A 21,046-nucleotide genomic window follows, 5' to 3' on the forward strand; every position below is an offset into this window, starting at 1 on the left:
ACTCACCCCCAGTCAACTGATCTGGGTTTAATCCATAACCGTTCTTTAGCTCACTCCGCCACCCCAGTTCAGACATGGCCACATGCAAATCAGTCTGACCCTGTGCCTCATGGGAACAGTCCAGCCCGAATTGCCAAGCCATGTCTTCCCTGGACCGGAATCAAGCTTCCCAGGACCGGTTTCTGGCATTACAGCCGTCTTCAGCCGGGCTTGCTTGAATCCAGTGGCAAAGTGAGCAAGGGACTCACGTCTGAGCATACCCTGCCAACTTAGGGCGAACAAAGAAAAACCAAAGGGGATGATGGACGGAGCGTTGACAATACAAACACTCACCCCCAGTCAACTGATCTGGGTTTAATCCATCACCGTTCTTTAGCTCACTCCGCCACCCCAGTTCAGACATGGCCACATGCAAATCAGTCTGACCCTGTGCCTCATGGGAACAGTCCAGCCCGAATTGCCAAGCCATGTCTTCCCTGGACCGGAATCAAGTTTCCCAGGACCGGTTTCTGGCATTACAGCCGTCTTCAGCCGGGCTTGCTTGAATCCAGTGGCAAAGTGAGCAAGGGACTCACGTCTGAGCATACCCTGCCAACTTAGGGCGAACAAAGAAAAACCAAAGGGGATGATGGACGGAGCGTTGACAATACAAACACTCACCCCCAGTCAACTGATCTGGGTTTATCCATCACCGTTCTTTAGCTCACTCCGCCACCCCAGTTCAGACATGGCCACATGCAAATCAGTCTGACCCTGTGCCTCATGGGAACAGTCCAGCCCGAATTGCCAAGCCATGTCTTCCCTGGACCGGAATCAAGCTTCCTAGGACCGGTTTCTGGCATTACAGCCGTCTTCAGCCGGGCTTGCTTGAATCCAGTGGCAAAGTGAGCAAGGGACTCACGTCTGAGCATACCCTGCCAACTTAGGGCGAACAAAGAAAAACCAAAGGGGATGATGGACGGAGCGTTGACAATACAAACACTCACCCCCAGTCAACTGATCTGGGTTTAATCCATCACCGTTCTTTAGCTCACTCCGCCTCCCCAGTTCAGACATGGCCACATGCAAATCAGTCTGACCCTGTGCCTCATGGGAACAGTCCAGCCCGAATTGCCAAGCCATGTCTTCCCTGGACCGGAATCAAGCTTCCCAGGACCGGTTTCTGTCATTACAGCCGTCTTCAGCCGGGCTTGCTTGAATCCAGTGGCAAAGTGAGCAAGGGACTCACGTCTGAGCATACCCTGCCAATTTAGGGCGAACAAAGAAAAACCAAAGGGGATGATGGACGGAGCGTTGACAATACAAACACTCACCCCCAGTCAACTGATCTGGGTTTAATCCATCACCGTTCTTTAGCTCACTCCGCCACCCCAGTTCAGACATGGCCACATGCAAATCAGTCTGACCCTGTGCCTCATGGGAACAGTCCAGCCCGAATTGCCAAGCCATATCTTCCCTGGACCGGAATCAAGCTTCCTAGGACCGGTTTCTGGCATTACAGCCGTCTTCAGCCGGGATTGCTTGAATCCAGTGGCAAAGTGAGCAAGGGACTCACGTCTGAGCATACCCTGCCAACTTAGGGCGAACAAAGAAAAACCAAAGGGGATGATGGACGGAGCATTGACAATACAAACACTCACCCCCAGTCAACTGATCTGGGTTTAATGCATCACCGTTCTTTAGCTCACTCCGCCACCCCAGTTCAGACATGGCCACAGGCAAATCAGTCTGACCCTGTGCCTCATGGGAACAGTCCAGCCCGAATTGCCAAGCCATGTCTTCCCTGGACCGGAATCAAGCTTCCCAGGACCGGTTTCTGGCATTACAGCCGTCTTCAGCCGGGCTTGCTTGAATCCAGTGGCAAAGTGAGCAAGGGACTCACGTCTGAGCATACCCTGCCAACTTAGGGCGAACAAAGAAAAACCAAAGGGGATGATGGACGGAGCGTTGACAATACAAACACTCACCCCCAGTCAACTGATCTGGGTTTAATCCATCACCGTTCTTTAGCTCACTCCGCCACCCCAGTTCAGACATGGCCACATGCAAATCAGTCTGACCCTGTGCCTCATGGGAACAGTCCAGCCCGAATTGCCAAGCCATGTCTTCCCTGGACCGGAATCAAGCTTCCCAGGACCGGTTTCTGGCATTACAGCCGTCTTCAGCCGGGCTTGCTTGAATCCAGTGGCAAAGTGAGCAAGGGACTCACGTCTGAGCATACCCTGCCAACTTAGGGCGAACAAAGAAAAACCAAAGGGGATGATGGACGGAGCGTTGACAATACAAACACTCACCCCCAGTCAACTGATCTGGGTTTAATCCATCACCGTTCTTTAGCTCACTCCGCCACCCCAGTTCAGACATGGCCACATGCAAATCAGTCTGACCCTGTGCCTCATGGGAACAGTCCAGCCCGAATTGCCAAGCCATGTCTTCCCTGGACCGGAATCAAGCTTCCCAGGACCGGTTTCTGGCATTACAGCCGTCTTCAGCCGGGCTTGCTTGAATCCAGTGGCAAAGTGAGCAAGGGACTCACGTCTGAGCATACCCTGCCAACTTAGGGCGAACAAAGAAAAACCAAAGGGGATGATGGACGGAGCGTTGACAATACAAACACTCACCCCCAGTCAACTGATCTGGGTTTAATCCATCACCGTTCTTTAGCTCACTCCGCCACCCCAGTTCAGACATGGCCACATGCAAATCAGTCTGACCCTGTGCCTCATGAGAACAGTCCAGCCCGAATTGCCAAGCCATGTCTTCCCTGGACCGGAATCAAGTTTCCCAGGACCGGTTTCTGGCATTACAGCCGTCTTCAGCCGGGCTTGCTTGAATCCAGTGGCAAAGTGAGCAAGGGACTCACGTCTGAGCATACCCTGCCAACTTAGGGCGAACAAAGAAAAACCAAAGGGGATGATGGACGGAGCGTTGACAATACAAACACTCACCCCCAGTCAACTGAACTGGGTTTAATCCATCACCGTTCTTTAGCTCACTCCGCCACCCCAGTTCAGACATGGCCACATGCAAATCAGTCTGACCCTGCGCCTCATGGGAACAGTCCAGCCCGAATTGCCAAGCCATGTCTTCCCTGGACCGGAATTAAGCTTCCTAGGACCGGTTTCTGGCATTACAGCCGTCTTCAGCCGGGCTTGCTTGAATCCAGTGGCAAAGTGAGCAAGGGACTCACGTCTGAGCATACCCTGCCAACTTCGGGCGAACAAAGAAAAACCAAAGGGGATGATGGACGGAGCGTTGACAATACAAACACTCACCCCCAGTCAACTGATCTGGGTTTAATCCATCACCGTTCTTTAGCTCACTCCGCCTCCCCAGTTCAGACATGGCCACATGCAAATCAGTCTGACCCTGTGCCTCATGGGAACAGTCCAGCCCGAATTGCCAAGCCATATCTTCCCTGGACCGGAATCAAGCTTCCTAGGACCGGTTTCTGGCATTACAGCCGTCTTCAGCCGGGCTTGCTTGAATCCAGTGGCAAAGTGAGCAAGGGACTCACGTCTGAGCATACCCTGCCAACTTAGGGCGAACAAAGAAAAACCAAAGGGGATGATGGACGGAGCGTTGACAATACAAACACTCAACCCCAGTCAACTGATCTGGGTTTAATCCATCACCGTTCTTTAGCGCACTCCGCCACCCCAGTTCAGACATGGCCACATGCAAATCAGTCTGACCCTGTGCCTCATGGGAACAGTCCAGCACGAATTGCCAAGCCATGTCTTCCCTGGACCGGAATCAAGCTTCCCAGGACCGGTTTCTGGCATTACAGCCGTCTTCAGCCGGGCTTGCTTGAATCCAGTGGCAAAGTGAGCAAGGGACTCACGTCTGAGCATACCCTGCCAACTTAGGGCGAACAAAGAAAAACCAAAGGGGATGATGGACGGAGCGTTGACAATACAAACACTCACCCCCAGTCAACTGATCTGGGTTTAATCCATCACCGTTCTTTAGCTCACTCCGCCACCCCAGTTCAGACATGGCCACATGCAAATCAGTCTGACCCTGTGCCTCATGGGAACAGTCCAGCCCGAATTGCCAAGCCATGTCTTCCCTGGACCGGAATCAAGCTTCCCAGGACCGGTTTCTGGCATTACAGCCGCCTTCAGCCGGGCTTGCTTGAATCCAGTGGCAAAGTGAGCAAGGGACTCACGTCTGAGCATACCCTGCCAACTTCGGGCGAACAAAGAAAAACCAAAGGGGATGATGGACGGAGCGTTGACAATACAAACACTCACCCCCAGTCAACTGATCTGGGTTTAATCCATCACCGTTCTTATCTCACTCCGCCACCCCAGTTCAGACATGGCCACATGCAAATCAGTCTGACCCTGTGCCTCATGGGAACAGTCCAGCCCGAATTGCCAAGCCATATCTTCCCTGGACCGGAATCAAGCTTCCTAGGACCGGTTTCTGGCATTACAGCCGTCTTCAGCCGGGCTTGCTTGAATCCAGTGGCAAAGTGAGCAAGGGACTCACGTCTGAGCATACCCTGCCAACTTAGGGCGAACAAAGAAAACCAAAGGGGATGATGGACGGAGCGTTGACAATACAAACACTCACCCCCAGTCAACTGATCTGGGTTTAATCCATCACCGCTCTTTAGCTCACTCCGCCACCCCAGTTCAGACATGGCCACATGCAAATCAGTCTGACCCTGTACCTCATGGGAACAGTCCAGCCCGAATTGCCAAGCCATGTCTTCCCTGGGCCGGAATCAAGCTTCCCAGGACCGGTTTCTGGCATTACAGCCGTCTTCAGCCGGGCTTGCTTGAATCCAGTGGCAAAGTGAGCAAGGGACTCACGTCTGAGCATACCCTGCCAACTTAGGGCGAACAAAGAAAAACCAAAGGGGATGATGGACGGAGCGTTGACAATACAAACACTCACCCCCAGTCAACTGATCTGGGTTTAATCCATCACCGTTCTTTAGCTCACTCCGCCACCCCAGTTCAGACATGGCCACATGCAAATCAGTCTGACCCTGTGCCTCATGGGAACAGTCCAGCCCGAATTGCCAAGCCATGTCTTCCCTGGACCGGAATCAAGCTTCCCAGGACCGGTTTCTGGCATTACAAACCGTCTTCAGCAGGGCTTGCTTGAATCCAGTGGCAAAGTGAGCAAGGGACTCACGTCTGAGCATACCCTGCCAACTTAGGGCGAACAAAGAAAAACCAAAGGGGATGATGGACGGAGCTTTGACAATACAAAACTCACCCCCAGTCAACTGATCTGGGTTTAATCCATCACCGTTCTTTAGCTCACTCCGCCACCCCAGTTCAGACATGGCCACATGCAAATCAGTCTGACCCTGTGCCTCATGGGAACAGTCCAGCCCGAATTGCCAAGCCATGTCTTCCCTGGACCGGAATCAAGCTTCCCAGGACTGGTTTCTGGCATTACAGCCGTCTTCAGCCGGGCTTGCTTGAATCCAGTGGCAAAGTGAGCAAGGGACTCACGTCTGAGCATACCCTGCCAACTTAGGGCGAACAAAGAAAACCAAAGGGGATGATGGACGGAGCGTTGACAATACAAACACTCACCCCCAGTCAACTGATCTGGGTTTAATCCATCACCGTTCTTTAGCTCACTCCGCCACCCCAGTTCAGACATGGCCACATGCAAATCAGTCTGACCCTGTGCCTCATGGGAACAGTCCAGCCCGAATTGCCAAGCCATGTCTTCCCTGGACCGGAATCAAGCTTCCCAGGACCGGTTTCTGGCATTACAGCCGTCTTCAGCCGGGCTTGCTTGAATCCAGTGGCAAAGTGAGCAAGGGACTCACGTCTGAGCATACCCTGCCAACTTAGGGCGAACAAAGAAAAACCAAAGGGGATGATGGACGGAGCGTTGACAATACAAACACTCACCCCCAGTCAACTGATCTGGGTTTAATCCATCACCGTTCTTATCTCACTCCGCCACCCCAGTTCAGACATGGCCACATGCAAATCAGTCTGACCCTGTGCCTCATGGGAACAGTCCAGCCCGAATTGCCAAGCCATATCTTCCCTGGACCGGAATCAAGCTTCCTAGGACCGGTTTCTGGCATTACAGCCGTCTTCAGCCGGGCTTGCTTGAATCCAGTGGCAAAGTGAGCAAGGGACTCACGTCTGAGCATACCCTGCCAACTTAGGGCGAACAAAGAAAACCAAAGGGGATGATGGACGGAGCGTTGACAATACAAACACTCACCCCCAGTCAACTGATCTGGGTTTAATCCATCACCGTTCTTTAGCTCACTCCGCCACCCCAGTTCAGACATGGCCACATGCAAATCAGTCTGACCCTGTACCTCATGGGAACAGTCCAGCCTGAATTGCCAAGCCATGTCTTCCCTGGGCCGGAATCAAGCTTCCCAGGACCGGTTTCTGGCATTACAGCCGTCTTCAGCCGGGCTTGCTTGAATCCAGTGGCAAAGTGAGCAAGGGACTCACGTCTGAGCATACCCTGCCAACTTAGGGCGAACAAAGAAAAACCAAAGGGGATGATGGACGGAGCGTTGACAATACAAACACTCACCCCCAGTCAACTGATCTGGGTTTAATCCATCACCGTTCTTTAGCTCACTCCGCCACCCCAGTTCAGACATGGCCACATGCAAATCAGTCTGACCCTGTGCCTCATGGGAACAGTCCAGCCCGAATTGCCAAGCCATGTCTTCCCTGGACCGGAATCAAGCTTCCCAGGACCGGTTTCTGGCATTACAGCCGTCTTCAGCCGGGCTTGCTTGAATCCAGTGGCAAAGTGAGCAAGGGACTCACGTCTGAGCATACCCTGCCAACTTAGGGCGAACAAACAAAAACCAAAGGGGATGATGGACGGAGCGTTGACAATACAAAACTCACCCCCAATCAACTGATCTGGGTTTAATCCATCACCGTTCTTTAGCTCACTCCGCCACCCCAGTTCAGACATGGCCACATGCAAATCAGTCTGACCCTGTGCCTCATGGGAACAGTCCAGCCCGAATTGCCAAGCCATGTCTTCCCTGGACCGGAATCAAGCTTCCCAGGACTGGTTTCTGGCATTACAGCCGTCTTCAGCCGGGCTTGCTTGAATCCAATGGCAAAGTGAGCAAGGGACTCACGTCTGAGCATACCCTGCCAACTTAGGGCGAACAAAGAAAAACCAAAGGGGATGATGGACGGAGCGTTGACAATACAAACACTCACCCCCAGTCAACTGATCTGGGTTTAATCCATCACCGTTCTTTAGCTCACTCCGCCACCCCAGTTCAGACATGGCCACATGCAAATCAGTCGGACCCTGTGCCTCATGGGAACAGTCCAGCCCGAATTGCCAAGCCATGTCTTCCCTGGACCGGAATCAAGCTTCCCAGGACCGGTTTCTGGCCTTACAGCCGTCTTCAGCCGGGCTTGCTTGAATCCAGTGGCAAAGTGAGCAAGGGACTCACGTCTGAGCATACCCTGCCAACTTAGGGCGAACAAAGAAAAACCAAAGGGGATGATGGACGGAGCGTTGACAATACAAACACTCACCCCCAGTCAACTGATCTGGGTTTAATCCATCACCGTTCTTTAGCTCACTCCGCCACCCCAGTTCAGACATGGCCACATGCAAATCAGTCGGACCCTGTGCCTCATGGGAACAGTCCAGCCCGAATTGCCAAGCCATGTCTTCCCTGGACCGGAATCAAGCTTCCCAGGACCGGTTTCTGGCATTACAGCCGTCTTCAGCCGGGCTTGCTTGAACCCAGTGGCAAAGTGAGCAAGGGACTCACGTCTGAGCATACCCTGCCAACTTAGGGCGAACAAAGAAAAACCAAAGGGGATGATGGACGGAGCGTTGACAATACAAACACTCACCCCCAGTCACTGATCTGGGTTTAATCCATCACCGTTCTTTAGCTCACTCCGCCACCCCAGTTCAGACATGGCCACATGCAAATCAGTCTGACCCTGTGCCTCATGGGAACAGTCCAGCCCGAATTGCCAAGCCATGTCTTCCCTGGACCGGAATCAAGCTTCCCAGGCCCGGTTTCTGGCATTACATCCGTCTTCAGCCGGGCTTGCTTGAATCCAGTGGCAAAGTGAGCAAGGGACTCACGTCTGAGCATACCCTGCCAACTTAGGGCGAACAAAGAAAAACCAAAGGGGATGATGGACGGAGCGTTGACAATACAAACACACACCCACAGTCAACTGATCTGGGTTTAATCCTTCACCGTTCTTTAGCTCACTCCGCCACCCCAGTTCAGACATGGCCACATGCAAATCAGTCTGACTCTGTGCCTCATGGGAACAGTCCAGCCCGAATTGCCAAGCCATGTCTTCCCTGGACCGGGCTGCACTGTTCCCATGAGGCACAGGTTCAGACTGATTTGCATATAGCCATGTCTGAACTGGGGTGGCTGAGTGAACTAAAGAATGGTGATGGATTAAACCCAGTTCAGTTGACTGGGGGTGAGTGTTTGATTTGTTCAAACGCTCCGTCGATCATCCCCTTTTGTATCGCTTCGGACTTTCAGCCTAACCTTCTTAAAGAATTTGGGGTGGCCAAATTTTAGAAGAAAAAAGACTGCCTGATTCGTGTAATTCGTAGTTAGGGCTTTAAAGAGTGGTGAAAAAGTAGAGCTTTCTTTTAATAGTTGGGGTAAATGTTTCACTTGGAAGGCACAATAATATATATATAAAGGTCCTGGGTAGCTATAACGCCATGGACTTTTTTCCTCCGAAGCTTCCTCTGAGAAATTCTTGGGTTTTCCCATCCCCAGATGAAAGAGAAAAAAAGCCCCTGTACTTTCCTAAACCACATTTTTGGGAATTCTAATGGGATAGAGTCAAATAAAAAAGTAAACTTGGGTAAAATTGACATTTTTAAAAGGGTTGACCTGCCCAGGATAGAAAGTGGAAGTGTCTCCCATGCCTGTAACTGTAATCGCACACTCATAGTTGTTTTGTCAAAATTCACCTGTGCTAAAATATCTATGTTTTCAACTATTTGGACCCCAAGGTATCTTATTTCATGTTTTATAAGATCGCTCTTATAGGGGGTGTTCCATGTCATTAGCTCTGTTTTTTGCTGGTTAATTAAGTATCCAGATACTTTCCCAAAGTTCTACAACTGCTCCTATATCTCGGGGAGTAAGATTTCTAGATTTCCCGTCAAGATCATGAGGTTATCGGCGTATAGACCTATTTTCTTTTCCCAGCCATTACAACTAAAAGAAGAGATGCCCTGGCAGTTTCTTAGTTTGCATGCTAATGGTTCAATGTACATACTAAACAAAAGGCGTGAAAGGGGACAGCCCTGTCTCGTTCCTCTGGATATTTTTATTTGTTTTGTTAAGTTGCCATTAACAGGTACCCTAGCAGATGGATTTTTTATATAGGGCCATCACTGCTGCTATATAGGTTTCTCTTAAATTAAAATGCTGGATCGCTTTATGGAGAAAGGGGTAGCTGACCCTATCAAATGCTTTTGCAGCATCAAAGGTCATAACTGCTAGAGAGATCTCATATGCCTTGGCCAGGTCTATTGCTCCAATTAAGTCATAGGTTAATTCATGGAGTTGCCTCCCCTTCATATATCCCTTCTGATCAGGATGTATTAACGACCCTGCTACCCTATCTAACCTTTTAGTTAGAATCTGGGTATATATTTTATGGTCACTGTTCAGAAGGGAAATAGGCCTGTATGATTGGCAAACTTGTGGATTTGTATTTGGTTTTAGGATGATGGTAATAGTGGCTTCATTACAGGATGAGGGGAGGTCTTGGGCCAATGTAAAAGCAGAATTAAACAATTTGAGCAAGAATGGAGCTACCACTTCTTTAAGAATATTATATATTTCATTTTGAGTGGTGTCAGGTCCTGGGCTTTTCCTTTCTTTAGGGTAGTAATGGTATGTAGAATTTCGTCCAAAGTCATAGGGCTACTCCGCTTATCTCTATAAGAATCTGGTAGTATAGGAAGTTGCAAATGTTCTTCGCTCAAAATTTAATCTTCAGAATGGGGATCTTGGATGAATTGGGCAAAGACATCCTCAATCTCTGCGTCCTCTGAGATGATTCTTCCAGAGGTCAGGCATTTATGATCTTTTACCACATTCCTGGCATGGTCCGCTCTAGTTTTCCACATGAGGAATTTGCCACATCCCTCTCCATACTCATGATGAGACAGCCTACTTACTTCCCAGTTCCTTTTAGTTATCGCTTCTAGTTAGTCTGGTAACTCATTTTTAGCCACGGTTAGTTTTTATAGGTTGTTTAAATCGTTCGGAGCATGTTCTAACACGACCTATTTTAGATGTATTGTTGCTTCTAGAGTTTTAATTTCCAACCTCACTTTCTCATTTTGGGCTATTTGAGAGAGAAGTTAATAAGCCTCTCAAAAAAGCTTTATATGTATCCCAAACTAAGTGCGGGGGTGCAGAGTTTGTATTAAATAGAAAGAATTCATTAGTATCTTTTTTTAACCAATCAATAACCAGTGGTTCTAAAAGTATTGAGCGATATAATGTCCATCTTCATGGAGGGGGACTCTTTTGTAAGATGATTTCCAAAAGGCAGCAGAATGATTGGACAGATGTTCTGGGAGCTGACAGATTTTGATCGTGTTCTTGCTAGTGGAGCGATCTACCAAGAAAAAATCGATCCTATATCGGTGACCACATTTTTTATTGTGGAAGGCGAAATTTCCCCCTGATGTTCCAGAATCACATCTCTTCACTCCCCATATGTTCAGGACTTTTCGTGTGCTCTGTGTAACCCTTGCAGCGCTCTTAGACGTTGTGTCATACCTGGGATCCAAGACTATGTTAAAATCCTCCCCCCATTATAATAGGGTCATTAACATCAATTAAGTGGAGAAACAGGGCTTGTAAACAGGCCGGGTCATCCATATTGGGGCCGTAATAGTCCACCAAAGTAAACCAAGAGCTATTGATTTTTTGCCTGGAGACTGCCCACCTATCATGTAGGTCTACTGTACCATTCCCTAAGATTGCATGTGTTGTTTTTAAAAAAAATAATGGCAACTCCTTTCGTAGGGCAGGTCTGAGTGGTATAGACGCAATGCTCTACCCATTTTTGGTTTTCGAGTATCCCTACCCATTCTTCTTTGCATAAGTGTGATTCTTGGATAAGCAGAACATCATAGTCCACGAGGCGCAAGTATTCTATGATTTTCCTTCTTCTCGGAAGAACACTACGCCCGTTCACATTCCAGGATAAGATTTTTAGATTTTTGGGGCTCTTGGGTCTACCCAAATCTGTCATGGGAAAGTAAGTTGTATTAGCATGATTCCTGTATCTCCCCCAGAAGAGAAATCGAAATTTCACTCAATTGAGTAATTTTATTCATAGATGAGGATTTTTTTTCCCCCACATGCTCCCCCATCCTGTGCCTAAAAACAAACCCTGTGCTTTTTGTTTTTTGATTTTCTTTTTACACCCACTCACCCTTTCCCACCCCGGGGAACCTTCCCTCGACTCTGGAGGTATGCTAGAGTACCTCCGCTTCGGGCTGTCTCTTTTTCTGGGCAGACATAAAAGTGTGAAGATTTTTTAATTAAATGTTCTTTTAATCTGGTCAATCCAGGAGCTGATTTCAACGGGGTCTCTAAAATTGTACATTTTATTTTTCCACATCACCTTCAGTGAGGTGGGAAATTGGAGTTTTGCAGTGGCACCCAGGCTCCTTAATTCCTGTATGTGTTTTCACAACTCCCACTGCCTGTCCTGCATGGTGCGTGAAATGTCCGACCTAATACGGAAAGACCAGTCCCCTTTGTTATATTCTCCTTTTTTGAGGCCCCCAGCAAGAATCTTTTCTTTAATTAGGTACATTTTAAAGTACACTAAGATTCTTCTCGGTTTTTTTGCCAGGCCTTTTAGTAAAGGGGTCTCAATGGAGTCTTTGTACATCACTTTCCAGGGACTGTTTCTCAATCTCTGGATGAACCTCATTAAGAAGGTCGATGACAAAGGACCTTATGTCTCCCCCTCTGGGTCTTCTGGGATATTTAGGACCCTAATATTGTTCCTTCTTGCGTTGTTCTCTAAGCTTTCAAGCTTGTCTGTTAGTTCTCTATCTCTCTGCTTTAATCTCAAGACCTCCGATGTATTTTATCGACTAGTTTTGAAAGCTCTTCCATTGCTGCTTCCACTACTCCTACTCTTTCCATTATGTCACTGATTTTAAGTTCTAGTGTTTCAAAGACCCCTTGGATCTTTTGCTGATTGTTTTCTAACACTGCAAACTTCTCTCTCATTTCTGAAATTAGAGTAGACAGCAAGGACTCTGTAGAGGAGTGTTGCCATGAACTGTGGCCAGTATCTTGCTCCCTCAAACCCTCTCCCTGCTGGGGTGGTTGGCTCCGTGGGACGTCCGGACTGAGACTAGGACTGAGATTAGGACAGGTGTTAACTAACACCCGTGTAGAGACATCCTCGGGCACCGGCATTGGAGTTGATTCTGTTGCTGCTAATGGGGAGAAACTGTTTTCTAATATAAGTTTATCATTCCTCGCCTCTATTACTCTTATATTCGTTATAAAGTATGTGCGGAGAGAAGGTGTAATTCGAGAACTGGTTGATTTGTCCGGTTTAAGTGATTTACTTTTGATGGCTTTTTTGCTCTCTAAAGGTAAGCAGTTCTTACTCTATGAGCGTATATCTCCAAGATGCTGGTATACTGTGTGTTTGAAAATCATGGTTGAATAATGGAGTAAAACATTCTGCCCAAAACGATTTGTCGGTAGGCCATTTGGGCCTGGGGCTCCGTTAGATCTTAGCTTTTTTATGATCATTGTGACCTGGTTAGTTCGAATACGGATTTCGTCAAACAGTTTTCTGAATTGTTGTTTTTTGATTGATACGCTGCATTGTGACCTATATTCTTAATTTAATAATTGATGTTTTTGTCCATGTTATTTTTGGTTAAAGGGGCTATCCAGTCTGCCTCTAGAATATTTGCGTTATGTTGATGGAAAGATCAATTTGCTATGTTATTTATTTCCGCACAGAATTTTTTGTTATTATTTGATTCACTTATTTCCAGTAGTTTTAGCCAAATTTCGGTGTGTTGTGTTTCCTTTTCCATCGGAACTGCTTTCTATTATTCTGCCTTAACTGATGTATTTGTTGCTTTTCCTCTTCGCTCGTTGTTAGGGCCTTTCCATGTAGTTTTATAATTTCTTAGTTAAATGTCCTTTTTTTCACCGCCAAGGAGCTTCAAGGCTCTGTTATTTTTGTCCTTTGGTTACTTCCATGGTGTCTGTTCTGTGATGGAAATTTGGAAATCAGCATCATGGTCATATTGTCCCAAGTTACCCATGGCTGTGTCGAGTTTCGTTCTTGTATTATCGACGGTGAGTTTTTTAGGTAATTCATTATCTCACCCATGTTTTTGCCATTCCACGTGAGCCTTTTTAGACTGTACAGGCTCGGGACTTCGGACAGATCATTACTTTCTGCTTCTCTTGGCGTGTGAATATGAAATTCAATTAACTGAAGGCTGTGATCACTCTCTAGTCTATGGGTTATTTGATAGCTGGAGATCTTTTGTAATAGCTCAATGTACACTATTGTGTAGTCTAGGACAGAATGTGTCTGCTTAGATATTCTGGTTGGTTCTCTGGTTGATCTTGCGGGAAGCGACCGTTTAAAGTTATCATCCCTGTATCGACTAACATTGAAATGCAGAGTTGGCCATGGCGATCTTTTTTATGATGGTTTTTGATTACTGGGGGAATCATTTGTCCATTGAATTTGGTTTGTTGTTTCTTTTGTGCCTGGTCCACTTGGAGTAAGAACATGTTGAAGTCGCCAGACAGCACGATAGCTGCCTGCTGAAAAGTTGATTGCAATTATTTGATCAACGCTTTGAGTATCATAATTTTCTCCTGTTTGGCTTTTGATGCTTGGTGAATGTATATGTTACATATTATAAAAAAACATTTCTCATTGTTGTGTTGCAAACCATTAAGTGGATCTTGCAATAGTAAAAATGTTATACATTGGATCCAGGTTTGTCCTAGCTCGATCAGTTTATAGGACCATGGTGTGCTTGTGCTAAGAGAGATTGATAGACCGTCAGATGGCCTGCCTGATGCTTTACCTTTAGTGGCAGGTTGCTAAAATTCTTTAAAACCGTTGATTGACATAGGTGCCGTGGTCCAAGTTTCCTGAAGTAGGAGTATATCAAATGTTTTGAAAAAACATTAGCAAATCTATCTCGTCTGCCTTTCTGCCTAAGCCGGTGATATTCCAAGAGCACAGATGTAAGTTACTTTTTCATGTCTTGTTTTCCTTTATCTCCGTGCCCCGAGTGGTCAAGAAAATAACTTTTCGGGCTTGATTGGTTGCTTCTGGTGCATCTTAATGGATGATACTTAACTCGACTGTTGGGTTTAGAGGGCCAGGATATCGTTCTATTTCTGTTCTTATTTCGATTCCCATTTGACAAAGAAAGCTCTGTGACTCCAGACTTCCGTTGTAATTTTTGGATCACTCCAGGTTACGACCATCATTTCCTTCCCTTTTACATTTGGGAGTGTTTTGAATTGAATGCTTACGATGTGGTTTGTGTTTAGATGTTTTAGTGTTTCAATGGAATTTGCAAGCTTTAATATTACACTACGATTGAGAATGTTGTGGTTTCTTCTTGAGGTGTTATGTGGAATCAGTTCTAACGTTACTTGACCTTCTGGGCAAGTTTGTCCTTTGCTGCTTTTCCGGTGATCGGTTCTGTGATGATGTAGACTTGCAGAAATTCCACTGAGTATGGTTTCTCCTGACTGAAAAAAACCCTGGGTTGAACTTTGGGAGCTAGTTGTATTTATCACGACAGGATTGATTCTATTTTATTTAATTTTTTGTGATTTGACTTGTTCTCCTGATAATGGGGAGTGATCAGTCTGATTTTCTGAGCTGTGCCTGGGTTTTGGTGAGTGCTACAATTCTACCACAGTTTTGCTAGTTTGGGCTTTTGATTGTTTTGGAAAGTATTGGGATATACTTTGTTGTTCTTCTCGTGGAATTTGCAGTGGTTTTGCCATCTTAATTTGATCTTTGATGGACGGGACTGGTTGCCAGAGGTCTTTGTGATTGGTTATCTGCGCTGTTGTCAGGTCTGATGATGGAATATTCATTCTGTGATTATCAGATTGATGTCTGAATTCAGATGGCTTTTCAATATTGTGCTTAATTACCTTGTCTTCCACAAGCCTGTTTCCGGGGGTTGTTTCCTGGGGATTCATTTGGTTGCCACTTGAGGCGGATCGTTCTTGGGCCTGATTTTGGAAAATCTGAGTTATTGCTTGGCGTCTTTTTTTCTTGTTTTGCCTTGACTTTCTCAGTCTCTTACGTTCCCGTTTTGTTAGTTGATTGCTGTTTTTTTTGTTGTGATGTTGAAGCTTCTTCATCAGGCACTAGGCCGTCGCAGTGGTAGTTGTTTTCAAGATTACTTCGTATAGATGTGTTATTTGATGTTTCTGTCTGCGTATTTGAGTATGAATCTCTTATGATGCCATCCATTTCCTCTGTGCTTTCCAAAGTGCCCGGAGGAAATGTGGGGTTCTGTTGAGTCACAGCTGTTTTAGTAAGGATGCTATCAACGGGTGTGGCCATGTCCGTTGTTTTTTTTTTTTTAACATTGGCATTCATGATAGTTTGTGGGAGGGTCTTTCTGCACCCGCTCAATAATGTAATTTAAGACTTGGATTTTTCTTTCTGTGCAGGAAATGTGTAGCATGAGAGCTTGCAGGAGATCTACTTGCAACCCTACTTTTTCTGAATGTTGGAATAATGCTGACGAGATAGTTTCCATTATGTTGATGAATGGGGCCATAACGGAGCTTGTGAGAGTGAAAGATGGTCTGTCTGATTGGCATCCAGTCGCTGGCTAAAGTGGATATCGTTTCCTGGTTTGAACATAGTGTTGTCCTTGAAGCCTCTTATTGGGCTTGTGTTTGGTTGATTAATGGGGTTAAACCCCATTCCAGACTTTATTGATTGACCTGTTCTTGGGTGAACTATGGGTCCGGTCCCTGGCCGTATCTTTATTGGTTATTATAATCATATTCATAGAGGAGCCCTGTTCATGGTTGTCATTTGGGGTGAAAAGAGGAGTTTCTGCCGTCTGGACTTCGTGTTTTGGCCCGGATGGACTTTTTAGGCATTCTTGAGTTTCTGAAGCTACTTTGGCCGGTGCTGCTGATTCTCCCCCAGGATGTTTCCGTCTCTCTTGCCTGTGCTGTCCACACTGACTTTGGAAAAAACGCTTGCCTGGCCTTCACTAGATTTGGCCCCAAGGGTACAAGGGAATGCCCCGAGAGTTGGGGACTGCCTCTTCGTAATTGCCTCTAACGCCACTTTTCTTGAACTCGTTTGTGACTTTTGTGGTGCTTCACTTGTGTTTACCTGAACTACCATGATTGCTTGATTGCCAGTTGTTTTCAAAGTCTTTGGAGTGCTGCAGCTATCTTCCAATGGAATGTTAATCAGTGCTCTCGCCATGTTGGATGTGATTGTGGATCCAGCTAAGGATGACATTTTTGAGCTTGGAACCTGAGGTCTAGTTGTTCTTTTCTAAGGATAATATGCATATCTTAATAATATGTCTCAGGCAACAATGCATATTATTCCTAATCATATCTTAAATACAAAGCACATTGTAAAGAAATTAAAAACGTAGTCCAAAATTGAGTTTTTCTTTCCTAGTCCATTGACATTGTGGAGTAGGTTTAACAAGACATAGATAAAGAAAGAAAATTAAGTGCATTTTGGGACAGTGTGACTTTTTGCTGACAGGTTCTGAGTCTACAATGGGATATTCATTGGTAGATGCTGGCGTCAAGGATGGACTTGCAAAGGTGGCTGATTTATGCACTGAAAGAAGCACTGTCATTGTGAAAGCGTTTTTTTTCTTTAACCCAGCAATGAAAGGAAACTCAGTTTAACCTTCATAAAGCTTTGAAATCAAGGTCAAACATTCAGTAAGGTGTATAGTTATACACATAAATATCTCTCTCTCTCTCTCTCTCTCTCTCTCTCTCTATCTCTCTCTCTCTCTCTCTCTCTCTCTCTCTCTCTCTCTCTATATATATATATATATATATATACATATATATATATATATGTATATATATATATATATCACTATTTAAAATCGAACACCGTGCCATGTTTGCCTTGTAAATCTTTAGTGAACATGTCTTGTTCAACAAGCGAGAAGTCTTATTAAAGTTGTCGGCCATTTGCGTCTCACAAATGTTTACAGTTGCCTGTACTCACCACATTAAAAGCCACACTAATATTAATGAAATGGGTGAAGTTGAGACATTTAGAAGTAAGGTAATTCTTACCACATTATAATTAGAGGTATGCAAAGCTGAAAAGATTTTTTTGCTAACTTCCTAAAGATTTCTGGAAAACTTTGAAACTCCATGTAGATTGTAAAATTGTTCACAAAGCCTAAAATCTGAGGTAACAGACTATATATGACACAAAATATCCTTTTAATCATTGAATGTTAAAATATGGTTTTATAGAGAAGCATTATAAAGAAATTAGTTTAAAGACTTTCGGACCTCAGATTTGCTAAGGATTATCTCTGATTCTCAATCTGGAATCAGTGCAAACAGTGTTTTCTTGCCCTTGATTTTGGATTTACATCCATTGCAAAATGAAAAGCTTATCTTGGTGGTACGGAAGAGTGGATATGGAAGAATCGAGGGATTTCCTGACCATCTAGAGGCACCAAAAAACATAGTTGAGATGAGGCACAGTTATTCTCAATCCACTATTGTCCTGCAGCCTGCCTATGTAACCTTAAGATCCAATGGGCCGGTGTTGGACAGTTTTTTTTAAATTGGTCAGTGATTCATTTATTTTTTAAGTGATTTGCTCTAAGTGGGTGGTTGAGATCGGGTTGAAGAATGTTAGTCCAGTGTGGCAACACTGTATCTGTGTAGTATTTCTGTCATCTCCTAGAATAACAATGCAATGCCATGGTGCCAATTCTTGACAATGTATAATTCAAGCCGTCACTACAACTGAAGTATGTCTTGTCAATTAGCTTCACCTAAGTTCTTCTTTTTTGTCAGTTCGCATCCAGTGTCACACCACAGCGAAAGACCTGTCGGGCGAGCACAATGAGTGAGTATTGGTGACAGATCCTTACCTAAGAACCACTTCATGGCACTGCTCATCATTCCATCAGAGTGCATGCTGCTGCAGAGGAGATATTGTCAGTGAAATAATATGAACTCATCCTGGGAATGCTCTCCAAACTCAAATTTCGTTTTTAGAGCAGAATTATGTGATGCCAGATAGTCTTCCCTAACTCTTTGAGATATGCTAACTCACATGAGATATATAACATTCCATACATATGTTGCATTCCAAAATATTACCACAACCCAGAGAGTCTTCCCAATTTAATTACCTTGTTTCAATGTTGCTGGTAATAACAGAGGTAATGCCCAGAGATAGTAATAAAGCTACCACAAGTCATTACCGCTGTATTCATATTTTCACTTGTAAAGTGAGAAATAATCATGTGTAACAAGGTTTTTAAGAGTAAATACTGCATCTTCGTAGACGTGTTTTACAGCAGTCATTAAATGCTAGTAACACTGCTGCTTGCAGTTACCACGAGGTATCTACTGTAATCACCATTATTGTTTAAATACAACAGAGCAGGGAAAATGTCTGGTAACCCTATCAGATGGTATTATTACCACTTTCCTTACTTACTGGAAACTCTGATCCTCTTCCACTCGTTTTAAATTGATATGTCACGATGTGCATCCTGAATATCTACTACAGAGTATCATGGGACACTAATATCGTGGACATAATGTTGAGGGACAAAATATCGAAAAGTAAGTATGTGTAGATGTTCCATGCGTACGTCTACGCCTATGAACTTTGATGATACTCATATCTTCAAGGTACATAGATGTGGAGTTAATGATATGTCACGGTGTGGATCCTGAATATCAACAATAGAATATTGTGGGACACTAATATCGTAGAGAGAATATTGAGGGACAAAGTATTGAAAAGTAAGTATGTGTAGATGTTCTATGCCTACGTCTACATCTATGCACTTTGATGATGCTTATATCTTCAGGTACATAGATGTGGAGTTAAGAATAGTAAATCTAAACTTCCCAATATGCACTTATCTTTCAATATTTTGCCCAATGATATTTGGTCTACGATTTCAGTGTGCCTCAATATTTTTGACCAGGATAAATCCAAAGTACAGACATATTTCACCATCAGAGGGAGGTTCCCCGATGTGGCGCTTGGAACTAACAGTCCACTCTTTTTCTAGACAGCACAGTAGCTTCGCAGTACATGGGCAAAATATCAAGCTAGGGATCTTCCTGGGTCACTAGGATTTCAGGAGATGACATTGTGTGACCTTCCTTCCCTCAGACATATGGTAGGCAGGCTGATTCCCAAAAGTAACGCCTGAAGAAGGCACTCTCAGACAAGCTTTTCTATCCTGCCTGGAGCTGACTGTATTACAATGACAAAACTTTGAGTTTAAAGCAGTTTTTCATCAAGCCAATTAATTATTTGTGAGTTTCAAATAAATATACAGAGGCACTTCCAAAAATGGCTGTGTAGGTGTCACCAACCAAAAAGTACTTTTCTTAATGTTGAATGCAAAATCATAGAATCGAGCTGAAATAAATGTGGCCTGATATTCTTTTATGTTTCACAACACTAGTGTGTTTAAAATGTGAATAAAAATAAAACGAACCAATGCAGTGAAACTTGAACACCACCAAATGTATTTATTATTGAAGACTATAAAAAACAACAACACATGGCCCGGTAAAACAGGTGCAAGACAATACAAATCGCCTCATATCCCCTAAGTAGTAAGTGCAGACACTGTCAATAGTGCCCCACATCTACTAAGAGGATACACGTTAAAATGTAACAGGCAAACCAGGCCTGTAAGCATGTGTGTGTGTGTCACTGTGGGAAAAGGTCAAGCAAAATGGCAGAAATGGTACATTTAAGTAGAAATTAATATCTCTCCTTAACCTACTTTATAAAGTAGCATTATGTTGTGTAAGGGCTTTGCCCAGCTACACCAGAGGCATTTACTGTGTGCACCAGTGTGGCCCTGTGCACAGATTAGCAGGCCTGTTGTATTGTATATTATTGATTTTATTTTCAAATCGTCAACTTTATTGTTCCGTCTTACAAATGCAAGCTATACAATACACAAGAATTTGAGTTAAAATGTGTAATTAAAATTACGTATAAAACTTGCTAACATCCTTAACAGGGGGAAAAAGATTGGTATGGTAAATACATACCCCCTAAAACTTCTCAATATTAAAATAAAGAGATGTTTATCATAATGGAAACTAATTATTAAAATGCCAATACAGGTACATTATGCCTAAAAATGGTATTTCCACTTGTGGCATACTGACTGCGGTTGCACCAGACTCTTAAATTAGACCGTTGTATGGACTCAAATCTAGCTTCTAGGAAAATAGTAGACTATCCTGAGAAATACGATATAAAACAGCAACTTCTAGAAAAACTAAAAGTGAATGTGCTAGTGTCAAAAAGGAGCCAACCTATATCTTGGCATGTGTAATTAGGTTCCCACTGCAAACTGAATATCCATAAGGTGAATGTGCTATTTCTAAAGGAGTTCAAACGCCCTTATGTACATGCAGTAGTGGACAGAATAATTGATGCTAAGTGCCAGTGCAAAGCACTTAGAAACTGCAGGCATGGCGAAATAAAGATGTGATAGCTTCTTTTAACAATTGTATTTTTGAGGTTTACTGAGGATAGGGAAATACTCATATGAAAGACTCAATTCCTCAGTCTGTACATTTTAATAAAGATAAGAAAAAAGCACAAAAAAGAGAAAAAAAACATGCAAATTTCGAGTCGGCCAAGCCACATTCTACTACATTATAAATTTACGGAGTCTCTTTGCAAGCACTGGGCAGCTCGTGTGATGCATGGAATTGCTCAAGTGCTGGGGTTTGCCCGGTTATCGTGTTCAGAGA

The 21,046-nt window shown here is 44.7% G+C and overlaps 1 protein-coding gene across 1 annotated transcript in view; it reads left to right on the plus strand.

Annotated features, from left to right (window-relative positions):
* LOC144754968 (uncharacterized) overlaps positions 1 to 21,046 on the plus strand; it is an 84,584-nt gene that overhangs the window by 39,391 nt on the left and 24,147 nt on the right. The window contains exon 4 of the mRNA XM_078643347.1: positions 18,092 to 18,143. Coding sequence (XP_078499473.1) covers positions 18,092 to 18,143 — 52 coding nt within the window. The remainder of the gene's footprint in view (positions 1 to 18,091; positions 18,144 to 21,046) is intronic.

Source organism: Lissotriton helveticus, chromosome 1_1 (genome assembly GCF_964261635.1).
Source record: "Lissotriton helveticus chromosome 1_1, aLisHel1.1, whole genome shotgun sequence".
Classification (NCBI taxonomy): domain Eukaryota; kingdom Metazoa; phylum Chordata; class Amphibia; order Caudata; family Salamandridae; genus Lissotriton; species Lissotriton helveticus.